This window comes from Phoca vitulina, unplaced genomic scaffold (genome assembly GCF_004348235.1).
Source record: "Phoca vitulina isolate PV1807 unplaced genomic scaffold, GSC_HSeal_1.0 scaffold66, whole genome shotgun sequence".
Classification (NCBI taxonomy): domain Eukaryota; kingdom Metazoa; phylum Chordata; class Mammalia; order Carnivora; family Phocidae; genus Phoca; species Phoca vitulina.
Genome location: NW_022589769.1, coordinates 7,140,184 through 7,162,146, shown reverse-complemented (window position 1 = coordinate 7,162,146; position 21,963 = coordinate 7,140,184). Strand labels below are relative to the sequence as shown.

General features: G+C 47.0%; 2 protein-coding genes across 8 annotated transcripts in view; one reads left to right on the top strand and one right to left on the bottom strand.

Moving 5' to 3' along the window:
• NDE1 (nudE neurodevelopment protein 1) overlaps nt 1-14,428 on the bottom strand; it is a 45,661-nt gene extending 31,233 nt beyond the window's left edge. For both annotated transcript variants that reach the window (XM_032392207.1, XM_032392206.1), the window contains exons 1-4: nt 14,347-14,428; nt 6,942-7,067; nt 5,771-5,924; nt 246-394 (exon numbers count right to left, since the gene is read on the bottom strand). In XM_032392207.1, coding sequence (XP_032248098.1) covers nt 246-394; nt 5,771-5,924; nt 6,942-7,024 — 386 coding nt within the window. In that variant the 5' untranslated portion in view covers nt 7,025-7,067; nt 14,347-14,428. The remainder of the gene's footprint in view (nt 1-245; nt 395-5,770; nt 5,925-6,941; nt 7,068-14,346) is intronic.
• A 4,211-nt stretch (nt 14,429-18,639) lies between these two features.
• Nucleotides 18,640-21,963, top strand: part of MARF1 (meiosis regulator and mRNA stability factor 1) — a 39,198-nt gene continuing 35,874 nt past the window's right edge. For all 6 annotated transcript variants that reach the window (XM_032392197.1, XM_032392195.1, XM_032392194.1 and 3 more), the window contains exon 1: nt 18,640-18,742. The gene's annotated coding sequence lies outside the window, so the exon portion shown is untranslated. The remainder of the gene's footprint in view (nt 18,743-21,963) is intronic.

The following is a 21,963-nucleotide window of genomic DNA, read 5'->3' as shown; positions in this document are numbered from 1 at the left end:
AAAAAAAAAAGAATGAACGAAATCCTGTTCTTTGCACATGCTTACCTTAGGGCAGTATTTAGCACATGCTTGTCCTTCTGCCTGGCATGTTCTCACCTCATACCCTTCCCTGGATGATATCTCTGCATCCCCTGGTCTTAGCCCAAATGCTGCTTCCACTGGGAAGTACTGCCTTGGCCAAATGCATTCCCTGCCAATGGCCAAATGAATGCATTCCAAAACCTGTTCTCTCCTTCCCAACGTACCGTTTTGCTCTTTCCAAGTCATCATTTGCTTGCTCCAGCTCTCTGATGTATTTCTGAAGTTGATCCTTAATTGCTTTGGTCTGAGCAAGGTCATCCTCCAAGGCTGAGATCTGCCGGTAGCCTTCTGAGTGCTGCGTTTCAAACTTCTCCTGGAGGACAAAATCGACACTGAGTGTGTGATTTAATCTTCTGATGAGCTGTGTCTATCTCCCTTCCCTGTCATTTCCTTAAAATACTGAGGGATTAATCCTGGAACATATGCTCTCCTGTTGGAGTGGACACTATTGTTTTTAGCTTGTGAGTGTCTGATCCTCCCCGTGTGCACAGCTCGGCAGCACCCTGATTTCTTTAGGAGATTTAGCTCTCCCATATCATAGGATCTTTATGGGACCGGTCTTCACATCACACTAAGGAGGCTCCAGACATTCTCGTAGCCTCCCACCACAGCCAGGCCACAAGCCTAACCTCAGCCAGTAGAACCTTCTCTCCACAGATATGGACTCTGAAGCAAGTGAGGGCAGATGGCGAGAATGGGGGCCACCATTCAAAGTTGTTATGTCCCAAGTACCTCCCACCTCTTGGCCCACAAGCATCTTGCAGCCCGCCCCCTCCTGAACTTGGTCCCTGCAGCCTCTGAGTGTCAAGACCCCCAACAATCTTCAAAGGAATTATTTTGCTCAAGGTGTCCACATCCATGGAAAGCCATATAAACCTCTCCAAGCCTCATCCACAAACAAGGGCAATACCAATCCACTTCATGTGACATCCCTGGATTGCGTATCAGGAATCACAGTAACTTTGGTTGCTTGGGCCTCACCGTAAGAGCAGGAAACCACGTACTTATTCTGACAACTGTTCTAACTTTGTGATCCAGGACACACCCCCTGCAGCATGGGGGAGTTAGAGAGGACTTTTGGACCTTTGGGGGAAGGAGGGAAGGAAGGAAGGAAACAAAAAAGCCCCACAACCTGTTATTAATTATCAAAAGAGCTTAGTGTGATCTGTGCTTTCCAAGGCAAGGACTAGCCAAATGACTTCATGATCTGTTGCTGCGCAATTTCAGCAGCTAACATTCATTGCGTGCTTACCCTGGGCCAGCTTCTGGGCTCAAGATAGTTCTTACGTTGGCTCATTTAATGCTACTTCAGAGACGTGAACTGGGGCTCCTTCATTAGCCCAAAGTCAACTGGTAGCAAATGACTGAGCCAAGATCCAATGTGGGCCCCTGGGGCTTGTGCTCATTAAACAACTATGCTTAACTGCCCTCAAACATTTCCTTCCGGGCCACAGAGGTATCGACCACACATGCACACGCACACATACATTCTGCTTGGGCTACTCTTTCAAATCACCTTCCTTCACCAAACACCCTTACTGCTTTCCCTTCATCTACACACGAAAACACGTCCCACAGGAAAGGCCCAAAGTCTAATTAGAAAGTTTGAGGGGTGCCTGGCTGGCTCAGTTGGTAGAGGATGCGACTTTTCATCTCAGGGTTGTGAGTCCAAGGCCCACATTGGGTGTGGAGATTACTTTAAAAATAAAATCTTAAAAACAAAAAAACAAAAAAACAGGGTGCCTGTGGGGGCTCAGTCGGTCAAGCGGCTGCCTTCGGCTCAGGTCATGATCCCAGTCCTGGGATCGAGCCTCACGTCCGGCTCCCTGCTCAGCGGGAAGCCTGCTTCTCCTTCTCCCTCTGCCTGCCGCTCTGCCTACTTGTATTCTCTCTGTCAAATAAATAAATAAAACCTTTAAAAAAAAAGAAAAGAAAAAAGAAACTTGAAAAACAGACACACTCTTGTTTCCTCAGTCAAGTAAACACAGGCGTTGCTAGAAAACAGTCGGGATGCACGGGGAGAATGACATAATGGTACCTGGGCCAGAGAGGCGTGGGAAGAACTCCCACAGAACAAGCAGATCATTTACAGGGTGGCGACAGGGAGGGCATTCCACATCCTCACACTGCTCCATCCCCTCTGATACTCTGTTTCCTGGCCATGAGCAGAGGAAGCAACTCCCCTCAGCCAAGGAGGGGCCGACCAAGCCCCACGCAAGGGCAAATTCCCAGGGCTGGCTCTGACAGCCTCACCGCCTTTATCTGGGTGCATCTCCAAACAAAACAGGAGCGCAAAGGATCCTACGTCATTAACCTCAATTCAAACCCAGGTTCCAAGATGATGCAGTTAACGGGCTTCTCCACCAGCATAAAGATGCAAAGGATGTCCTTTGAACTTGTGGACATGAAAAGCCGTTGCTAAATATTGTGCTTTCATTTGGGGCTAATTATAATAAGCTGTCAGCTGATGGAGGCATCAACAGACTCTCTGTTTGATCCCTTATAGGCCTACAGGCCTTCTTATTCAACTTGTGATGAATAAGCCAGTTGTCAAGAAGTCTGACTCAGTTGAAAACATTTCTCTGGGATGACTGACAGATATTTGCTGGTGGCAGTTTTTTTTTAAAGTAATCTGTACCCCAACATGGGGCTCGAACTCACGACCCTGAGACCCCGAGTCACATGCTCCCATAACGGAGCCAGCCAGGTGCCCCGGTGGCAGTTCTATTTACCCGGGCATTTCTGTTTCTTCTCCTGCTTTACGCTCCACACCTCAGGCATCTGTCAGGTGGTTGTCATGAAGGGTCTTCTGCAAGTTCAAAGGCTCAGTCTTGAAGCAGTTAATTACTTCATAATTGCTCGACAGGAGTCTGCCTCCATGGAGGGCCTGGTCCCTCTCCCGACTATGGTTCACACCGCCGATTGTCCTTCCACACAGTGTCCCGTCCCTGAGTCCCCTTCAAGTTAAGCACCACGATTCCTCAGTGCCAGTGGCAGGGGTCGGGCTGCCCACAAAATGAGTGGCATGGACCAGGTGTAAGGATAAAGCAAAGGACACTTATCCCTCAGTGTCAGGGATGGAGGTGGGGGACGGTAGTGGGGACTGGGATGGGCTGGTGAACGCTTGCTCGGTCTCAGTAACCGCTGCCTGGCTTTTCACTGGTGTGGAAGAATGCAGGCCTGGCATGCTGATTCTCAAAGGAAGTCAGAAATCCAGACTTGTATACGAAGCCTCACAACTTTGAATATTGATATTAAATACTTAAACACTAGGGGCGCCTGGGTGGCTTGGCCGGTTAAGCATCCAACTCTTGATTTTGGCTCAGGCCATGATCTCAGGGTCATGAGATCGAGCCCCATGTGGGGTTCTATATTCGGGGTGAAGTCAGCTTGAGATTCTCTCTCCCTCTCCCTCGGCCCCTCTCCCCGCTCACAAGTGAACTCTCTCTAAATAAAATCTTTAAAAAAACACTAAAGATATAAATTTTACTATCAAAAGAGTGAACTGTAAACAGACCCTCAACTCTAGTTAATAACAGCATGCTGAAGTATTTACAGGGAAGTGTATAGATGCGTGCAAGGCGCTTTGAAATGCATCAGAAAGCTAGATTGATGGATGGATAGATACGTAATAAAAAACAAATACGGCCCCCCCCCCCCAAAAAATCAAGTATGGCAAAGGTTATAGGTAGAGCCTAGATGGTGGATATACAGGTGGTCACTGGAAAATTCTTTCAACCTCGCTGTGTGCTTGAAAACTGTCATGATAAAATGTTGAATAAAAACCACGGAAGACTAAGCAAAAAACATCAGTGGGCCAGACGGATCTGTAGATGCCCAGTGTGGGCTTTGCTGTCTACAACATGAAAAGCTTACACTCCACTGCTCAGCTTCTGAGGTCTTTGGGGATCTTTCCTCTGCCCCTCCCCATCCCTCAACCCCCAATCCATTTGTGGGTCCCACTTTTTCCTATGCGCTACTAAAGCCAGGATTCTCAAGTCTGCTTGACATCCATTCTTGTCTGTGTCTACGGAAGGTCCAGATTAACTATTCATGAACCCTTAAGCCCCAACCTGCTGGCTACGTGTGCACATGCACACACACACACACACACACACACGTGCACACACACTCCCTTCACCTTCAAACATCAGCTCAAATCCCTCCCACCTCCCCCGGGAAGCTGTCTCCAGCTCATGCAGACCCTTCTCTCAGACGGATCTCTCGATCAGTACTATATAACTGAGCATCTTTTTCCTTAAGTGCTTTTGGGGTTAGGTTTGTCTTCCTCACAAAGCTTCCAGAGCTCTAGGAGCACATCTCCTTCCAGTATCCACCACACCTCGCCCTTGGTTCTTTCCCCCCAGCAGCTCATCAAAATTTACATGGGGAGCTTTATTTTTAAAAATGAAGAGGCATCTGGGTGGCTCAGTCAGCTAAGCAGCTGACTCTTGATTTCAGTTCAGGTCATGATCTCGGGCTCTGCACTCAGCAGAGTCTGCTTCAGGATTCTCTCTCTCCCTCTGCCCCTCCCCCCTGCACGCTCTCTCTAAAATAAATAAGTAAAGCTTAAAAAAGAAAAGACATGTTGGGCGCCTGGGTGGCTCAGTTGGTTAAGCCACTGCCTTCAGCTCAGGTCATGATCCTGGAGTCCCGGGATCGAGTCCCACATCCGGCTCCCTGCTCCGCGGGGAGTCTGCTTCTCCCTCTGACCCTCCCCCTTCTCATGCTCTCTCTCTCAAATAAATAAATAAAATCTTTAAAAAAATAAAAAATAAAAATAAAATAAAATAAAAAAGAAAAGACATGCAGACATGCCTAGGTCCCCCCCAGACTTACTCAGATCAGGAATCTCAGGGCGAGGGTGGGTTCAAGCCTGCCTGGCCGTGAGGGCTGAGACTGCAGTCTGCAGGGCACGGGCGAGTGCTTATCTGCTAAGCCCTACAGAATGTCCAAAAGGCAGTCTTTACCCTTTGGACCAGTGGTGCTCCTGATACTTGGCAATGTCGACAGGTATTTCTGATTCTCATAAATCTTTGGGGGGAGAGGGTGCCCCAGGCATCCAGTGGGTGGAGACCAGCGGTGCTGTTCAACACCCTACAATGCAAAACTCAGCCCCCACTGCAGAAAGTTACCGGACCTCAAAGGTCCACAGTGTCCAAGTTGAGGAACCCGCTCTAGACTGGCACTATCTAACAGAACTTTCTGTAATGATGGAAATATTCTCCACTTCTCTGTCCAATAACGATACCCACTAGAGATGTGGGGCTGTTGAGCAGATGAAATGTAGCTAGCACAAGGAAGGAATTACGTTTTTATTTTATTTTAATGAACTTAACTGTCAATTACCACACTGGGCAGCCTAACCCTGGACTTTGTATAATCTAACGATCAGCAAATCTGGTGACACTCCATACTCCAAAAATGTCTACCTTTCACATGCCTGGTGCGGTTGTGATAGACAGCCAGGAATGACCATGGGGACACATGTGTGATTCGCTTCTCACAGGGCTCCTCCCAATGGGGGCAAAAAAGATTTCCAACACCACTTCCACCCAGCAGGTCTTGAGGGAGCAGGGAGCGTGCCCAGGGCTGGCCAGGGGCCCCCTCACACAGCCGGGCTTGCTTTCCCAGGCACACACACACCACGCTGGAAGCCTGTCTGGACATGCTATCCATGTTCTCTCACCTTGATGGTTTCCAGCTCCATGCGAAGGCGGTTATTTTCCGACAGGAGGTCCCTGTTCCTGGTTTCAATCTGTTGCAGCTGCGTCTCCAACTCAGCTTCATATTCACGGCTTCCCTCCTGGAATTCTCGGAGCTCCTCTTGCGTGTTCTCTGCCCTACAGAAGTCCCAGACACATTAGGCAACCATTTACTGAGCACCTAGCCGTGCTGTGGAGGGTGATGCATGGATTAGCTTGTCAACCACCTTTCGAGGCAGAAACTAGGCTTACCCTCATTTTACAGATAAGGCTGAGAGAAGATGTGACTTGTCTCAACGTCATGTGAGTCAGAAGCAGAGCTCACACCTGAACCCACGTCTGCCTGACTCCGAAGCCATTTCTCTACCAATTCACTCCCCGCTCATTCACTCAACGTATTTGGTTTTTGAACTCAACGTGGAGTAAATGTCCTTGGGACTGCGTACCCTCTGCAGATTTACTTGTAAGCAGGAATTGGATCTAATATAAACGTTTGCTCACCCCACCACTACAGTGGGTGCCTGGCCAACCCCAGACACCCAGTTCCAGGTCCTCAATCCTTAAAAGTCAAGCAACGCTTTTTTTTTAATACTAAACCTGAGTTATCTTATAGTCAAATTAAGAATAAGAAAATTAGAGGGACTGGAATAAGACCTCCATGTGAAGAATATGAGTCCATGAGAAATAAAAAGAAGCAATACTGAACACACACACATACACACACACACACACACACTACTCCCAGATATGGACACTGAACCGCTGGTTTCACATTTAAAATTTGCAACAACCCATACTGTCAGGCATGGGGACTGACCAGATACGGCATCCCCAACTGATAAAACCCTTCCAGAAAATAGGATGGGAAAGAGCACAGCAGTTTGCTCAGGACCGGAGGCTTTGACGCTCATGTTCTAGCCCAGCTGCTTACTGGCTGGCGTGACCTCGGTGGGCAAGTTACTTGCCTTCCCTGAGGCTCAGTTCCTCATTTGTAAAATGGGGTGATAACTGTTTCCTCATGAGGCAGTTTTGAGATGTAACGGACAGAATGTGTGTCAAGTCCTTTGTAGTGCTTGTCACCTCAGAAGCCCCAAACTGAATGGTAGCTGCCACCAGGATGGGAAGAAAAAGCAGGGTGGACTTGGGAAGACTGACCTCTGCTTGTAAGTCATAGCCAGATCTTTCCAGTAGTTAGCTTCTTCCTCCTCAGAGCTGAAAGTCTTTCCCGAGTCCTCCATGGTGAAAACAGAGCAAGAGGTCACTCTTCTTGTGGCATGGTGTCTAGGAGAGAAAGCTTTATAATTACCATCCATGTCTGGTTAAAGAGCTTATTTTTAATGTGGCGGGGGGGGGGGGGGCGGCAAGAGGAAGCTCCTGAATTTTATGTTGGATTAATTGATAAAACATTGCCGAAAACTGAAACCAAACCCAGACAAAATACAGCCCACCCACATGTTACATTCCATGAATAGATAAAACTACCAAGATTTTATTCATTTCATGGGGGAGTGTGCAAGGAAAAAAAAAGGAGGGGAGGACATCTCTGGGGTTCTGGTTTCGACAACTGGTGCCACCACCATCCCCATCACCAGAGATGAAGAACAGAAGAAAAGTCTTTAGGGCGAGAGGATAATGAGCCCAGTTTGGGATATTTCTAGTTTGACATGCCAGTGACACATCCAAAAGGAACAGCAGATCTGAAACTCTGGGGTGAACTCTGGCCTGATACAAATTTAAGAGTCCTGAGCCCGTAGCTGCTTCTTCCCTCTTTCTCGTGACGGAACTGCTGGAGAATCTAGTGAGTACTATTTATGGAACTCTGAGGAATGCCAATGTTTGACTGGTAGGCAAAGAAAGAAACAGTAATCTAAGGAGACAGGGGACAAATGAAGAGACAAGAACCAGAGAGTGAGCTGTCCTGGCAGTAGATAGGTGGTGTCAAGGGGAAAAGAAGGACCGGTCCACAGTATCCACGATACAACAGAGAAACTAAGATTAGGACTGGAAAATACCCAGGAGACTTCGCGAAATGTCGGTCACTGGTGATGTGAGCAAGAATAGTTTCAACACAGTGGTGGGGGGGGGGGGAAATTGGGCAGAGGAGTTATGAGGAGGTAAAGAAGAGGAAGTAGAGGAAATTTTGGAGAGCTGGGTGTGAGAAGCAGACAAAAGGGACAGTAGCTACAGGGCAGGGGGTGGGAATGGGGCCTTGGCTCTGAGGACTTGGAGAGATCCAGAGCAGAGGCTGGGGAACAGATCTCTATGAACAGCGGGCCATTTACAGACTCCCCGCTGATAGAGCCTTATTTAAGGCTCTGAGCTTGTCAAAAGTTCATCAGGAATCCAAATGAGATGTCTCCAAAGTCCCTTCCTTCCCTCAAGGGAGCTCACAATCGGGTGCCCTTAGGGACAAAAGAATGAACACAACCCCTCACTTTGCAAGGCATAACAAGCTGTATTGTTTTGTTTTGTTTGTTTTTTTAAGAGAGAGAGAGAGAGAGCTGGGGGGGGCGGTGAACAGAGGGACAGCATCTTAAGCAGGCTCCAGTTCAGAGCGCAGGGCTCGATCTCACGACCCTGAGATCACAACCTGAGCCGAAATCAAGAGTCAGACACTTAACTGACTGAGCCACCCAGGCGCCCCATAACAAGCTATATTTTTGACTACAAATATTAATCATTCAGCTAAATATGTTAGTGTTAACATGGACACAATCACCAACTCTTGGATCCCTGGTTAAAAAAAAAAATCAAACAATTATATTCAAGCACAGCCCTTATTGATAACTAGATTTGTTAGTACCTATATTCACATCTTCTCTCTTTCCTAATTTCTCACCCTTCCCTCATTCAGAGACAACATGCGATGTGCCCCACCCAGCCCCTTCTGGGGAACAGAGTTTCTCTGAAAGCTGGATGGAAGCAGAGAAGCTGCAAAGAGTAGAAAGCTGTCCATTTGTTGATCTTTCTCCAGTCCAGCATTTCTTCTTCTAGCTTTCTGTAACACCACTCCAATCTTGGGGAAACTAACCCTACATTCATTCCATGTGATTCAGATGTACTTGACATCAGCATCTAGGAGGAGGCACAACACTGGAGGGATGCCTCCAGCATCAGTAACTGGCTCAGAGGTGGGCTGAACCCAAGCTGAGCCAATGACAGGGGTGGGCCTAACCCAAGCTGAGCCAATAACAGGATGGGTCTAACCCAAACTAGGCCAATGATTGGTTCAGGGGTGGCCCTAACCCAAGCTGAGCAAACCAGTGTCCAGGGCTTTTGCAGAGCCATCAGGAAAGACACTCTGGAAGGGTTAACTAACCTTATTGTGGTAATGGTTTCACAATATATTCGTTTATCAAACCATCATGTTATATACCTTAAACTTACACAATGTTCTATGTCAATTATATCTCCATAAAGCTAGGAGAAAAAAGAAAGAAAGAAACTCTTCCCATTAGGGTAAGATGGTAGGAGGTAAGCTTGGAGCTGCCAGTGATCAATCCTTCCATCACAAGGGAGGAGTCTGCCAGAGAATGAAGTCAAAACAGAGGAAAGCAGAGCCAAGAGGTGGAGGCACTGGGTCCTGATGATCTCATTTGAACCCCGGGATCCAGTCATACCTGATTTAAGGTTATGAGAGATAACCAACTCCCTTTCTTGACTATACCAGTTAGGGTTGGATGGCTGCCACAGAGGGTCCTAATTAAGGTAGGTAGTGAAAGATGTTGTTTGCTGAAAGTAAAAAGAACAGAACACCTAGAGTGTAAAGAACAGCAATTAACATGGCAATGGGTAAGGGTAAACTTAGATGCGGTACTCCCTGCTCAAGTCTTAAGCTCTAATGAGCCCAAAACTCATCTAATATGAAGTCACCAAACCAGCCCCTATAGTGTCAAAAGCCCGTGCAACTGAGTGCCGTGTGACCATTATCTTATTGAAGACAGTCTCAACTGCATGGCACGAGAGTCCGTGTAGTAGGGCGAAACAGTTAGGAACTAAGAACAATGGATGTAGACTGGCTTTTCCTGCTGTTTGGGAAAATATCATATCCAATATTTAATGTAATTAGTTCCTGCCTACTTCTCTAAACATTCCCCATCCCTACCCACCCACCCCATTAGCTTATGTTCAAGCCACATAGCCTTCTTTCCGTTCCTTTTTTTTTTTTTTTAAGATTTTATTTATTTATTTGACGGAGAGAGACACAGCTAGAGAGGGAACACAAGCAGGGGGAGTGGGAGAGGGAGAAGCAGGCTTCCCGCGGAGCAGGGAGCCCGATGCGGGGCTCGATCCCAGGACCCTGGGATCATGACCTGAGCCGAAGGCAGACGCTTAACGACTGAGCCACCCAGGCACCCCTTTCTTTCCGTTCCTTGAGCACAACACACTTGCTCCCCACCTCAGGGCCTTTGCACTTGCTGTTCTCTGCCTAGGTATCCTCCTTGTCATTCAGATCTCAGCTGAAATGTCTTCCCCAGAGAGACCTTATTTGAATAAACCACCAAATATCCTCTCTAGCCCTTCACTATTTATTAACCTCTGCTTTATTTCATCATTTTGAGTTTTGTTTTTAATCTTCCCCCACTGGAATGTCAATTGTTGAGCACAGGGGCCTTCTCCATCTTGCTTTTTTATCCCAATGCCTAGAACAGTGCCTGGCATGTAACAGGCACTAAATAAATGCTTGTGGAATGAATGAGCAAAGGGAAAGATAGAGATGGACCACTAGTAGGAAGGGGATGTGAGGTTAAGGAAAAGCAAGAAGCCATAAACCTCTGAAGACTGGTTTATGGTTGACCTCTGTACATCCCTAAGAGGCTGGTCAGGATGCGGGAAAACCCCACACTCCCTCAGCACCTGAGTGGCATCTCATTAGTGGAAAGTGGCAGGAGGAGAGAATACCTTGTTGGAAACTACCCTCTCTCCAGGTGTACATGATAAGGAGCATCTGATACTGTTCTTGGGGTTTAATGTTCACCCTGCATTCTTATGACAGGTGAGTTTTCGGGAAAAAAGCTTCCTAAATAAAACACTTACGGCCAGTGAGGACTAAAACTTAATCCTCAGGAAAGAAACGAATTTGAGATGTTTTAGGAGGCACTTCCATTGCCCGAGAGGCTCTAATTACAACCGTGCTGATGGGAAGGTTCTGGTTTTGGACTTCAGGGCCAGGGAGTGGGGTAGTGGTGGAAAGAAGCTAAGCAGAGACCTGAGCCCCTGTCACAGCCTGCATCATCTATAGCTCCTTCAACTAAAGGGCAAAAACCACAGGCCCGGCATTTCAACCCAAAACCCCCCTGCATTTTTTTTTTCAAGATTTTATTTATTTATTTGAGAGAGAGAGAATGAGAGAGAGAGAGCACATGAGAGGGGGGAGGGTCAGAGGGAGAAGCAGACTGCCTGCTGAGCAGGGAGCCCCGGGACTCGATCCAGGGACTCCAGGATCATGACCTGAGCCGAAGGCAGTCGCTTAACCGACTGAGCCACCCAGGCGCCCAACCCCCCTGCATTTTAAAAACAATCTTTAGGGAAGAGGGAAAATATATTATAGACTAAGAAGAAGTAACAGCCAAACTTCACTTTGTTCTGAAACAACAATCTTAAAAATGTACGCTTTTTCCTTTGCCATCTGAAAATGTCTCACAGTTCCAACGTGCATTATTCTTTGCCACAGAAAGCAGGTAAGATGACTCGGAAAGACTCCCTCTCCCTATTGAATGGAACCACTGCGTGCTGGGTGTGTAATAACTTATCTTCAATTTTATCCCCTTTAAGCCATTCGACTATTAAGAGTAAGTGAGACATCACTTGGGTTCTTAGAAGCAGAAGCTGGAGCAGAAACATTGCACGCCTTTGGCCACCTCCAGAGGTACAAGTGGACAGCAGAGGCAAATCAGACCCAAGTGCAAGTTGGGGGGAGGGAGTGACTGGAGGGTCTTTGAATTCAAGTTCATGGTCTCCTTGGGGTTGCAAAGAGACTGTTCAGAGGTCAGATTCACTCGTTTCATCTGGCCCCCAGTCTTTTCAAACGCACTGTGACAGGCACGGGTCTCGGTATATACAACTCTGTACCCACGATCTTAAAAATGGGCCCTGCACGCCTTTCATTTGTGCTACAGGTGTCATAGGCATTCGGCCTCCGTGCTTCTGCTCTCGCGCCCCAGGAGCTCTGTGCACGAACCTAATGGGCACCTCAAAAGTATATGCTACAGCAGGCAAGGAAGAACCAGCTGGGGGCACAAAGTTCAAAAAGTATGTATTCTCTATTTTGCATCACTTAGATCTCCCACCCCACCTTTGATTTCAAAACCCTAGAGAAAACAGAGCACTCTCCTTTGGCTTTCCTCTGAGTGAAGAAAGCCAGCATAGCTGGTCAGGAGCAGCACACACGGAAAACTATCAAGAATTAACTCACCACCCTTCTCCACGCCAACCTCAATCCTTCCCAATCAAAACAAAGGGAAGAGCTGAAGGGAAATGGAGGGGACAGAAAGACACGGCCAAATGTCTGCATGGGCTTCCACAGCTTCTTGGTTATGACGCTGGCTCCCCATGTTGCAGAAGTGGCGTCACTGGGGCAAAACCAGTCAAGAGCCAGCAAGTCTGGCTTCTGCCTCTGTGCTTTCAAAGTCTGTAATGATCTGCCTACAAAAATACTTAGATAGACATGCAAGGACATATACTCAAGGGTGTATGCCATCATTCACTGATGTGGAAAACTGGGAGAAACTTAACTGTCAACAGAGGACTGATTTGGAAAATTACAGTTGTTAAGAAGTATATGAACTAACATAGAAGAAAGTTCATGATATGTTAAGAAAGGGTGCCAATTTTGTTTATAAAGGTATCTCTCGGGCACCTGGGTGGCTCAGTAGGTTAAACGTCTGCCTTGGGCTCAGGTCATGATCCCAGAATCCTGGGATTGAGCCTGGCATCAGGCTCCCTGCTCAGCGGGGGGCCTGATTCTCCCTCTCCCTCGGCCTGCCACTCTCCCCGCTTGTGCTCTTTGTGTCAAATAAATAAAATCTTAAAAAAAAAAAGATGCTAGGCAAAGATTTTTTTTTCCTTCTGTGATTTCCCTCTCCTCCAGCCCTTCTCGAACATTTCCAAACACCTTCTAAGGGCTAAAGCAGTGCTGGGAGAGGCAGAGAGAAAGCACCTACATCAGTACTAGGTGCAAAAACAGTCCTAGCTGCTGACACAAACTTTCTGTATGCAGGCCCACTCATGTTAGGAAATTATCTGGTAAGGAAAGGGAGTGTAATCTCTCTGGGCTCACAAGTTCTAAGGCAAAAGAACACACTTTGGAAACAAAAATAACATCCTAACAGAATAAGCCAAGTTAAGAAACTATTATCCAAAATGAGAGGATAAAATATGCCAATTGGACGCCCCTGAGACTTAAAGGATCTAATCCTACACAAAAGACACAGTAAGAGTAAAGATTTAAGTTTCAAACCTGGTTAAATACCAGTGTGGTGGTGGGGTCAGATAAGTGGCTCTGGGAGTCAGTCACTGGGATCCAATTGCTCTTCAAAGCACCCTATCCGTGTCCTAAAATGCCATCCTACCCAAGAATACAGAAACAAAACTAGCATAGAAAATGACAAATCTCTGCCCAGTGCACCCTGTAAAGGCCGTTTCTTTAGAAAGGAAGTTAAAAGGGACCTCGAGGCTAAAAGTAGAAAGAGGCACAACCTTGTACCAACCCTGGACAAAGAAATCGGGGAAGCTCAGGCCCTCAGGAGGCAGAGAACCTGAGATGACTGGAGAAGATAAGGTAGCTTCCCAAAAAGCGGTGTCAAGGTGATGGCGGGATTTCCCACGACCTCGGGGAGGCAGGTAAGTCCCAGCACTGCATTCAAACTGTAGAATAAGCGTTTTCATCCTTTATCCTATCCTTCCCCAAAGTGCTGTCAGGGGAAATCTGAACCTTCCTGCAGCAGAGATCTGAGAAAAGCAGAGGGAAGGAGACTGTTCCAAACACGTTCCCGAAGGCACGGAGATGCCAAGCAGGGGGGAGGTTTTTGGAAAGAGGCCTGAACTGAGGGTGGAAGTGGCAAGGGGCAGTGGACGAGGGCGGGGGGGAGGGAGATACGAGGAATGAGGGCGAGTCTGGGGCAGCAGGAGGCAAGGGGGTGGCGGGGGCTGAGAAGAGGCAGAAAAAAGAGCGAGAAAAGACCAAGAGAGCCAGGAAGGCAGAGGAGCCAGGCAGCGGGGGCTGGAGACGAGGAGGGCACGAAGGACCGTGGAAGTCATGGAGGGAGCGGAGGGCGCTAGAAGAGAAAGAAAGTTGGCAAAGGCGAGGAGCTGGGCGCGAGGACACAAGGGTGGGAAGGCACAAAGTTAGGAAGGGAGGCTGCAGAGAGCGGGATTTTTGAGCCCAGCGCCCGGGACCGGCGGAGTACAGGCGGCCGGGAAGGGACGCGCGAGCGAGGGGCGCGGCAGGGTCCCTGCAAGGCGGCTTCTGGCGGGCCCCAGGGCGGGCCAAAGAGTTTCCCGGTGGTGGCGGCGGTCCCGGGACGGCCCCCACCCCCGGCCACCGCAGCTCCGCACTTACCCCGGCTCGGTCCGCGAGGACGGGCGGCGGCAGCGGCGGACGGCGCAGCCCGGGCCTCTGACCACCGCCCCCACCCCCGCGCCCGCGGCGGGCGCCGACCATTGGCTGCGGCGCCACGGGACCGCGTCGGCCTCGGCCAATCAGCGCCTAGCAGCGCCGTTTGGAAACTTTTTTCCCAGGGCCCGGGCGCGGCGTGGCCACGCGGCGGCACTGGGCGGGTCGGGCCCTGGGAGGCTCCCGCTGCTGGGCAGGGACCTCGCTGGCCTTGGAGTGTGCAGGCGGGTCCCTGGACATCCGGGGACGGGCTTGGACGTGAGGGCCACGCTGTTCAAGAAAATACGACTCCCTCCCCTAGACACTGATCGCATTTTCCCCAAATCGAGGGAAGGACAAAGATCCAGGTCCGCTTAGGCTAAGCAATGCTTCATGTTCTTTACACCCAAAATAAAAATTTCATCATCATTATCTTCTTCAAAGGCAGCGAACTTCGTGTATAAGGGCTTGGTTTCGAACCTGGCTTTGAATTCTAGCTGTATTCCTACAAGCTGGTTGATCTTGGGCAAGTGACTTGAACTCTCTGTGACTTAGTTTCCTCATCTATAAAATGGGGGCTCATAGTTGGATTCTACCTTGGGGTTATGCGGAGACAAATTGAGTTGACTTGGAGTCTGTAAAACGTTTAGGACCGTGCCTAGCACAAAGTTAAATACAACCTGTGCAATTCTTAAGTGATCATGATTTGTTCATTGGTTGTGTGTCAGAGACAATGCTAACTTCTTGACATGGGTTTTCTTATTCTCACAGCAATCCCAATTGTTCACCAACAAATATTTATTGAGCACTCAGGCTTATAACACAACAAATATCAGACAAGATGCCAGTCCTCAAAAGGCTTATGTTACTAAGAAAGCAAGACACTAAATCAGCAAGCAGAGTAAAATGATTTCAGATGCTTGTGAGCAATAATTTCAGAATTAACAAGGTCCTTTGAGAGAAAAGGTTCGGGAGGGGTCACTTCAGATGATCAGGGAAGGATGCTCGATGGAGGTGACAATGGAGCTCAGATCCAGATGATGAGAATCACAGAAAAGCACTTTTATTGTCCTTGTTTTAAAAGATGAGAAAACAAAGGTGCAGGAAATTAAATGCATTGCCCAAGGAGTCCCAATTAGTAATAACAAACCAGGCTTCAAACCTGGGTCTGTTTGACTCCTACACCCGAATTCTTTAGCACTACCCTAGAGGCAAAGAGATTTTTAGCTATTTTGAGGCCTCTGGCCATACTCTTAGAATCCTTCCTGCCTCCCTGCCTTGGTTAAGAACGACCTTTCTCTGTCATGAGAGAAAGTCATAAGAATGACTGTTTTGACTCCTTCCTAGTTGCCAAAGAAGCTCAGAGACGCAAAAGGGAAACTCGCTGCCTATATCAACAGAGTTAAGTACCAAAATGTCTTTCAGGAAGCTTCCATCCTGCTCACAAACACTAATAAATCATTCACACCCTCGTCTCAACACTTTTCCTCTGATGCTTTCTTTCATCCTCAGAATTTTATTTGACTCTCACCACTCTGTGAGATTTCTGGGCAGGGAGTAATCATCCCAGTTTACAGATAAACTGAAGCACAAATCAGTGAGTTAGCCACTCCTGCCTGAATGGCATTGATCACTTAAAAGTCACTTAAACTAGCTAGTTTCCAATTTCCTTCATTTTCCATAAAGACAACCGGGAGGACGTTGAAATGATTATCATGAAAGTTCTCAGGAATAGTTTAGGAAATGGCTTTGTTATTGGGTAAAACCCTAGAATGAAAAGAAAATTCTGGAGCATGTTAAAACCTTTTCCTCCCTTTATTCAGTGTTTTCCTTGTAGCTTTTAGATATGAATTAGCAGAGAGCTCAGTTTCTCTTGCTTACGTCCTTCCATTATAATTTATTATTTCAAAACACTAAACTGAACATAGGCAGAAGAGAAGTTGCTGGGGGAGAAACTCCTTTAGTGACAACTAGGTTAACTTAGGAGGTGAATTGAATGTAAAATGGCCACTTAAATAGCACAAAAATAAAACTTCATCCTAGTTTCATAAATGTGAAGATTATAATTTGGACAGGGAAAAACTGAAAGTTACTCTTACTCTCTGATAAAAGAGTTTGCCCACTAAAGAAATAGGAGTAAGATTAGCAGAGACTATATTTAAGAAAGCATCTCTTAAGAAAATGTGAAAGCACTCTTTCACAAGTATCAAATTGCATTTCACTTCATAATTACTTCCAAGGACTGGTGTAGTCTGCTTAGGCTGGTTTTCTTTCTTTTTTTTTTTTTTAAAGATTTATTTATTTGACAGAGAGAGACACAGCCAGAGAGGGAACACAAGCAGGGGGAGTGGGAGAGGGAGAAGCAGGCTCCCCGCAGAGCAGGGAGCCCCATGCGGGGCTCGATTCCAGGACCCTGGGATCATGACCTGAGCCGAAGTCAGACGCTTAACGACTGAGCCACCCAGGCGCCCCTTAGGCTGGTTTTCTACAGAAAACACTAAAACTGCATTTCATTAAAAATTATTTGTAATTCAGACTTTTCATTAACTTTCCATTTAGTAGAATTGATTCGGCTTTATTTACCGCATTTAACCTGTTGAGATCAGACACAGCTCTGGACTTGAAAGAATGCCAAGCAAAGTCAAACAAAATGTGTCTGTTCTGTATTGTTTTGTAACCAAAAAACCTTTTTAAAGAGGCAATAAAAAATCCACACTTTGTTTCCTTTTTATATTTTTTAGTTACTTCCGTGTGCTTTCAGAGATACTCAACTGGCATAAAAAGAAAAACTCCTCTAAAGAGAAGCATATTTGTTTGGTACTTTGGGAAAAAAAAAAAAACACACAACACTAGACACAGGGTTGTTTTTCATCTGTTCTAATTCCCACTTGGAAAATAATACCCACACACACACAATGAAGATTTACTCAGCAGTAATAAATACCTAAGCAGGCAGATGATGTGTGTGCTTGTCATCTGCCTTCTGGAAAATGAAAAGCACAAAGGGCGCTTTAGCTACGTGTTTGATCTTGCCCTGCGCAACAGGAGTCTACAAGGATGTCTACAGGGATGTATCATCTTCCCCTGAAATTCTCTTTAGAGGAGTTTTTCTTTTAATGCAAATTGCCTAATGAAATTGCCTCACCCTGCAGACTTCAGGCAGGGGGAAAAAAAACCAGAACAACTCTTCGCGATTTCTACTTATTCGTCTGCAAAATTAATGTTTCTCGGCAAACTTCAGAAGTGAACTTTTAGGTCGTATTCAGCTAGCCCATCGTAAATATGTCTCGATTTAGGTATGTTTCGTTTTTCTCAATGGCAACAGGAAATAGCGAGCAGTTAGCAGTTTCAGAAACGATGGTCGTGCTGAGCTTTAAAAAAAAAAATTACTTCAGGTAAAAGATTGTGAAGCACCAACCCCCCCCCCACGGAAAAAAAAACAACCCTCAAACCCCCCAAAACCCCAACCATGTCACATCCATCCTCCTAACACACAAGCCGTCACAGCCTTCATAGGGCTTTCCTCACCCTGTCCCTGGAAAGTTTGCATGCACTTGCAACGGGCTCTGGACCAGAGCTTTTAAAAAATGACGTTTTCTAACTGAAATCACGAGGATCCCTTAATAGTAGGTGACAGTGCCCAGCCGAGCCTGAGCTCACACTTCATTTTGTGCCAGCTGGGTCGCCACCTTGAGAGAAACCCTGCCGGCCCGAAGGACCTCGCGGGAAGCCCGGCTGGCGGTTATTTTTCTCTACACTCGCCACTAGGTTGCACTAGATTAAGGATCTGTGGAAATTATGCGTCATTTAATTAGAAAAAATAATCGAAATCCCGTTTAAATCGCCTTCCCTCAAAAGACTGAAAGAGCTGAATTGTATCAAATCCCGGTTGGCAGGTTTTTTTCCCCCGGCTCCACCTCACAAGCCCACTCATTCTTCGCTTTCAGGTTCCTTTCCACTCCACCACGATAAGCCAGGGAGAAGGCCTCCTTAAACTCGGGGTTTTCGCCAAAAAAGCCGGGGTCTCCCCCAGGAAAGGTCCCTATTTAGGGGTTTATCGGGAGGGGACTGAGCCTGACGAGGCTGCAGGGCCGCGAGGCCCCGCCCCCCCCGGGGTTCCCAGCACGCCCCGCGCGGGGAGGACGCGGCGGCGGGGGCGGGGTGGAGGAAGGGGCGGAGCGAGGGGGGAGAGAAGGGCGTCGGTTTTGCGACAGGGGCGGTGCGGTGCGGAAGCGGAAGTGGAGGGTGCGCTTGGCGGCGGCGGCGGGAGCTGCGGAGTCGGGAATCAAAACAAAGGGCTTGGGGGGGGCGGGGGGAAGGCGGCGGGGCCGGAATGTGAGCGGAGGTGGAGCCCGCGGCTGAGGTGAGTTGGCTGGCAGCTCTGGGGACTAGTTCCTGACGGGCTCACAGCTCTGGGGCCACCGGCTGGAGGCGGGACAGCGTCCCCCCCTTCCCCTGCCCTTTGCTGGCGGGGGGTGGGGGAGGTTGGCTACTCCGAGGGGAAGGACTGGGACTCAGCAGTCAGGCCCCCACCATAGGTTCGGGTTGTCTCCCTTTCAGGTCCGTTCACGACTCTCACTGCTGCGCCCCTGCTGCCCTTTGAGGGTGTTTGGCTCCCCGTCCGCACCTGTCCCCCTGCTCCCTGTCGGGGTTCCAGGCGTGGAGAGCAACCTTTCCGGAGCAATGTGCACAGTTGGAAGGTTAAGAGAGGAAGAAAGGGGCGGGTGTTTTCAACCCCACTGAGCGTTTTTGCATTCTCCTCGGCAGTTTAGCACTCCCTAGGGTGTAGTCTCTGGCTTGACAGATAGGGTTGAGTTGCCTTAGGGCATGAGCCACTCCCACTACTAATTGTAACTCTACACCGTAATACACATTTTCGTTTCTCAAGCACCTTTCTGGTATTACCAAGAGCTTTCCATTTACATTTGTATCTTTTGGACTTCCCCACTTCTCTGAGCGGTAAATACGCTGTTTTGCATACACGGAAATCAAAACCTAAACTGTCTTCCTAGATACTGAACTCTTCACTCGTTCAACAATTGTTGATATGCACCAGGCACTGGTAGGTGCAGGAAATACAGCAATGAATGAGAAAACATGATGTCTGCTGTCATGGAGTTTACAGTCAAGTAGGGGAGACATATAATAAAAAATCAAGCAAATAAACAATTTTGGATAGAACTATGAAAAAAAAAAGGACTGGGTGGTGTGGGTTTCCACGACTAACTTGGGTGTTAAGAGAAGGTCACTTCTAGGGGCGCCTGGGTGGCTCAGTCGTTAAGCGTCTGCCTTTGGCTCAGGTCATGATCCCAGGGTCCTGGGATCGAGCCCCGCATCGGGCTCCCTGCTCCATGGGGAGCCTGCTTCTCCCTCTCCCTTTGGAGCTCCCCCTGCTTGTGTTCCCTCTCTCACTGTGTCTCTCTGTCAAATGAATAAATAAAATTTAAAAAAAAAAAAGAGAAGGTCACTTCTAGATTTTATACTTTGATTGTCTCATTAAATCCCAACAACAGCCCTATAAGGATGCCACAGTTATTATCAGGCCCATTTCACACATAGGATCTGAGGTTCAGAGAGGTTGTGAACTCTCCATAGCGACACATATAGGAAACAGCAAAATTGGGGATTAATACACAGACTGACATCAGAGTCTGTGCTCTCAAGCACTATCTGAATTGTTCAAAGAACGCCACTCAGATCAACAGAAAACTTGCTTTGGCTACCTAAGTTACTTAGTGGTATTTCTGGGAATGCTTGGGAAATTTTCTGGGTTCAGGCCACTAACAAGCTAATACATTTGTACTTTCTGTTGATTGTGTTGAGCCATACCGAAGGCGCCTTGGTGTGGTGGAAAGAGGTGGACAAGCCTGGCTCTGCCCCCTTTTTAATTATGTGATCTTGGCAAATTACAAAACTTAATTAAACTTCTGTTTACTCCTATGTAAAATTGTGGCTTATTTTTCCCTTGTCTATCAGATTTACTGTGGGGGAAAAGATGACATAAATGAATCTTATTGTCTGGTTGTTTTCATCATTGTATCTCTTGTGCCAAGCACAGGCCTGTTATGTAGTAGATATTAAATAATTACTGAATGAGGAAATAATGTTAAATAAAAAGGCTTTGTAATTGGTATCGTACACTACCTGTTAGCACCTTTCAGGATTGGCCTTGAAGAGATTTGAGAGAGCATGTTGAAGTTGTATATTGTCGTGAATATCCCAGATTTCTGTGATCTAGAGAGGGGTTTGTTGGGGGATACAAGACCTGTGTTTAATAGGAAAATCAACAATCATAATTTATTGTCATTGTGGCAGTTAACTCCATTTCTGCTTCCATACTAACTCCTAACTGTACATAGTAGGTGAATAGTTGCTGTATTCATTCCTTAATTTAACAAATAATTACTTAGTTTACACTATGTTGCAAGCCCTGTGCTTGGCACAAGCTCTACATTGCAGAAGACAAAAACGGGTGGTGGGGTCCTTTATCTAATTCCACCCCCCCCAGCATTGCTGCGGAGGGGGAGAAATTAGCCACACTCTGCAAAGGAAGAAACTGAAACTTAATGAAGTTTTTGTAGCTTCCACATAAGGGCCAAATAGTAAATATTTTAGGCTGTGTGGGCCATGCAGTTTCTGTTGCAAATACTTGACTAGGTAGCTGTAGTGCATAAATAGCCACATACAGTATTTAAACAAATGTCTCTTATTTATAGACACCAGAAGTTGAATTTCATATATTTAGTGTCACAAAATATTATTTTGATCCCCCCCCCCCCCCAGAATTAAAAAGTGTAAAATACTTTCTTAGTTTGAAGGTCACTTAAATACAAGCAGTGGGCTGGTTTTGGCTAGCAGGCTATAGTTTGCGGGCCCTTGCTTTTTGTGATCAGTTCTATATTTTAGATTGAGTGCTCATCTCTCCCTTCACCATACTATGTAGATGTTACAATCTCTTGAGAAGAGCATCTTATCAGAGAGAGAGCTAAAAGAAATTGTTTTCTTTATGTCCAGGAGAAATTTCTGATAAATTGATAACCTTAAAACGGCCACTGTAGGTAAGAATAGGTGGTGGTTCGGTATGATGGCAAGGTCTTGGAAATGAGGTTCAGTTGTCCTTACCATTGGCAGGCTGCCTCCATGCCCACTGGCTCTTATTGATTTGATCTGCTTTTATCGTACTGTTTAAGACTTATAAGAATGTGGTTGCACTGGAGTAGACACAGCACATCTGTGACTTGAGATTTCTCAGATTTTTGGTGGTATATCAGATTGTACTTTTGTAATAAGTAAATGAAGAAATTAGTTCAATTTGTTCTGTAGCAGAATCAAATTCACAGAGTCCACAGAGTTCACTTAATTTGGACCTTCCACAGTCACATCAACGACACAGTGGGATAGGTTGCTATTAAGTCAATTTCAGTACGTAATTGGCAATGAAGACACGTAATTGTTCGTTTACTAAAATTACATGCTCTCTTTGTTAACTTTTTCACCCTCACCAGTAGGGTCTTTAGGGAGAGATGGTCGAGAAGAATTAAGAAAGAACTATAGAAAAGGCCTGCGCAGGGCCGGAGGAGGTTG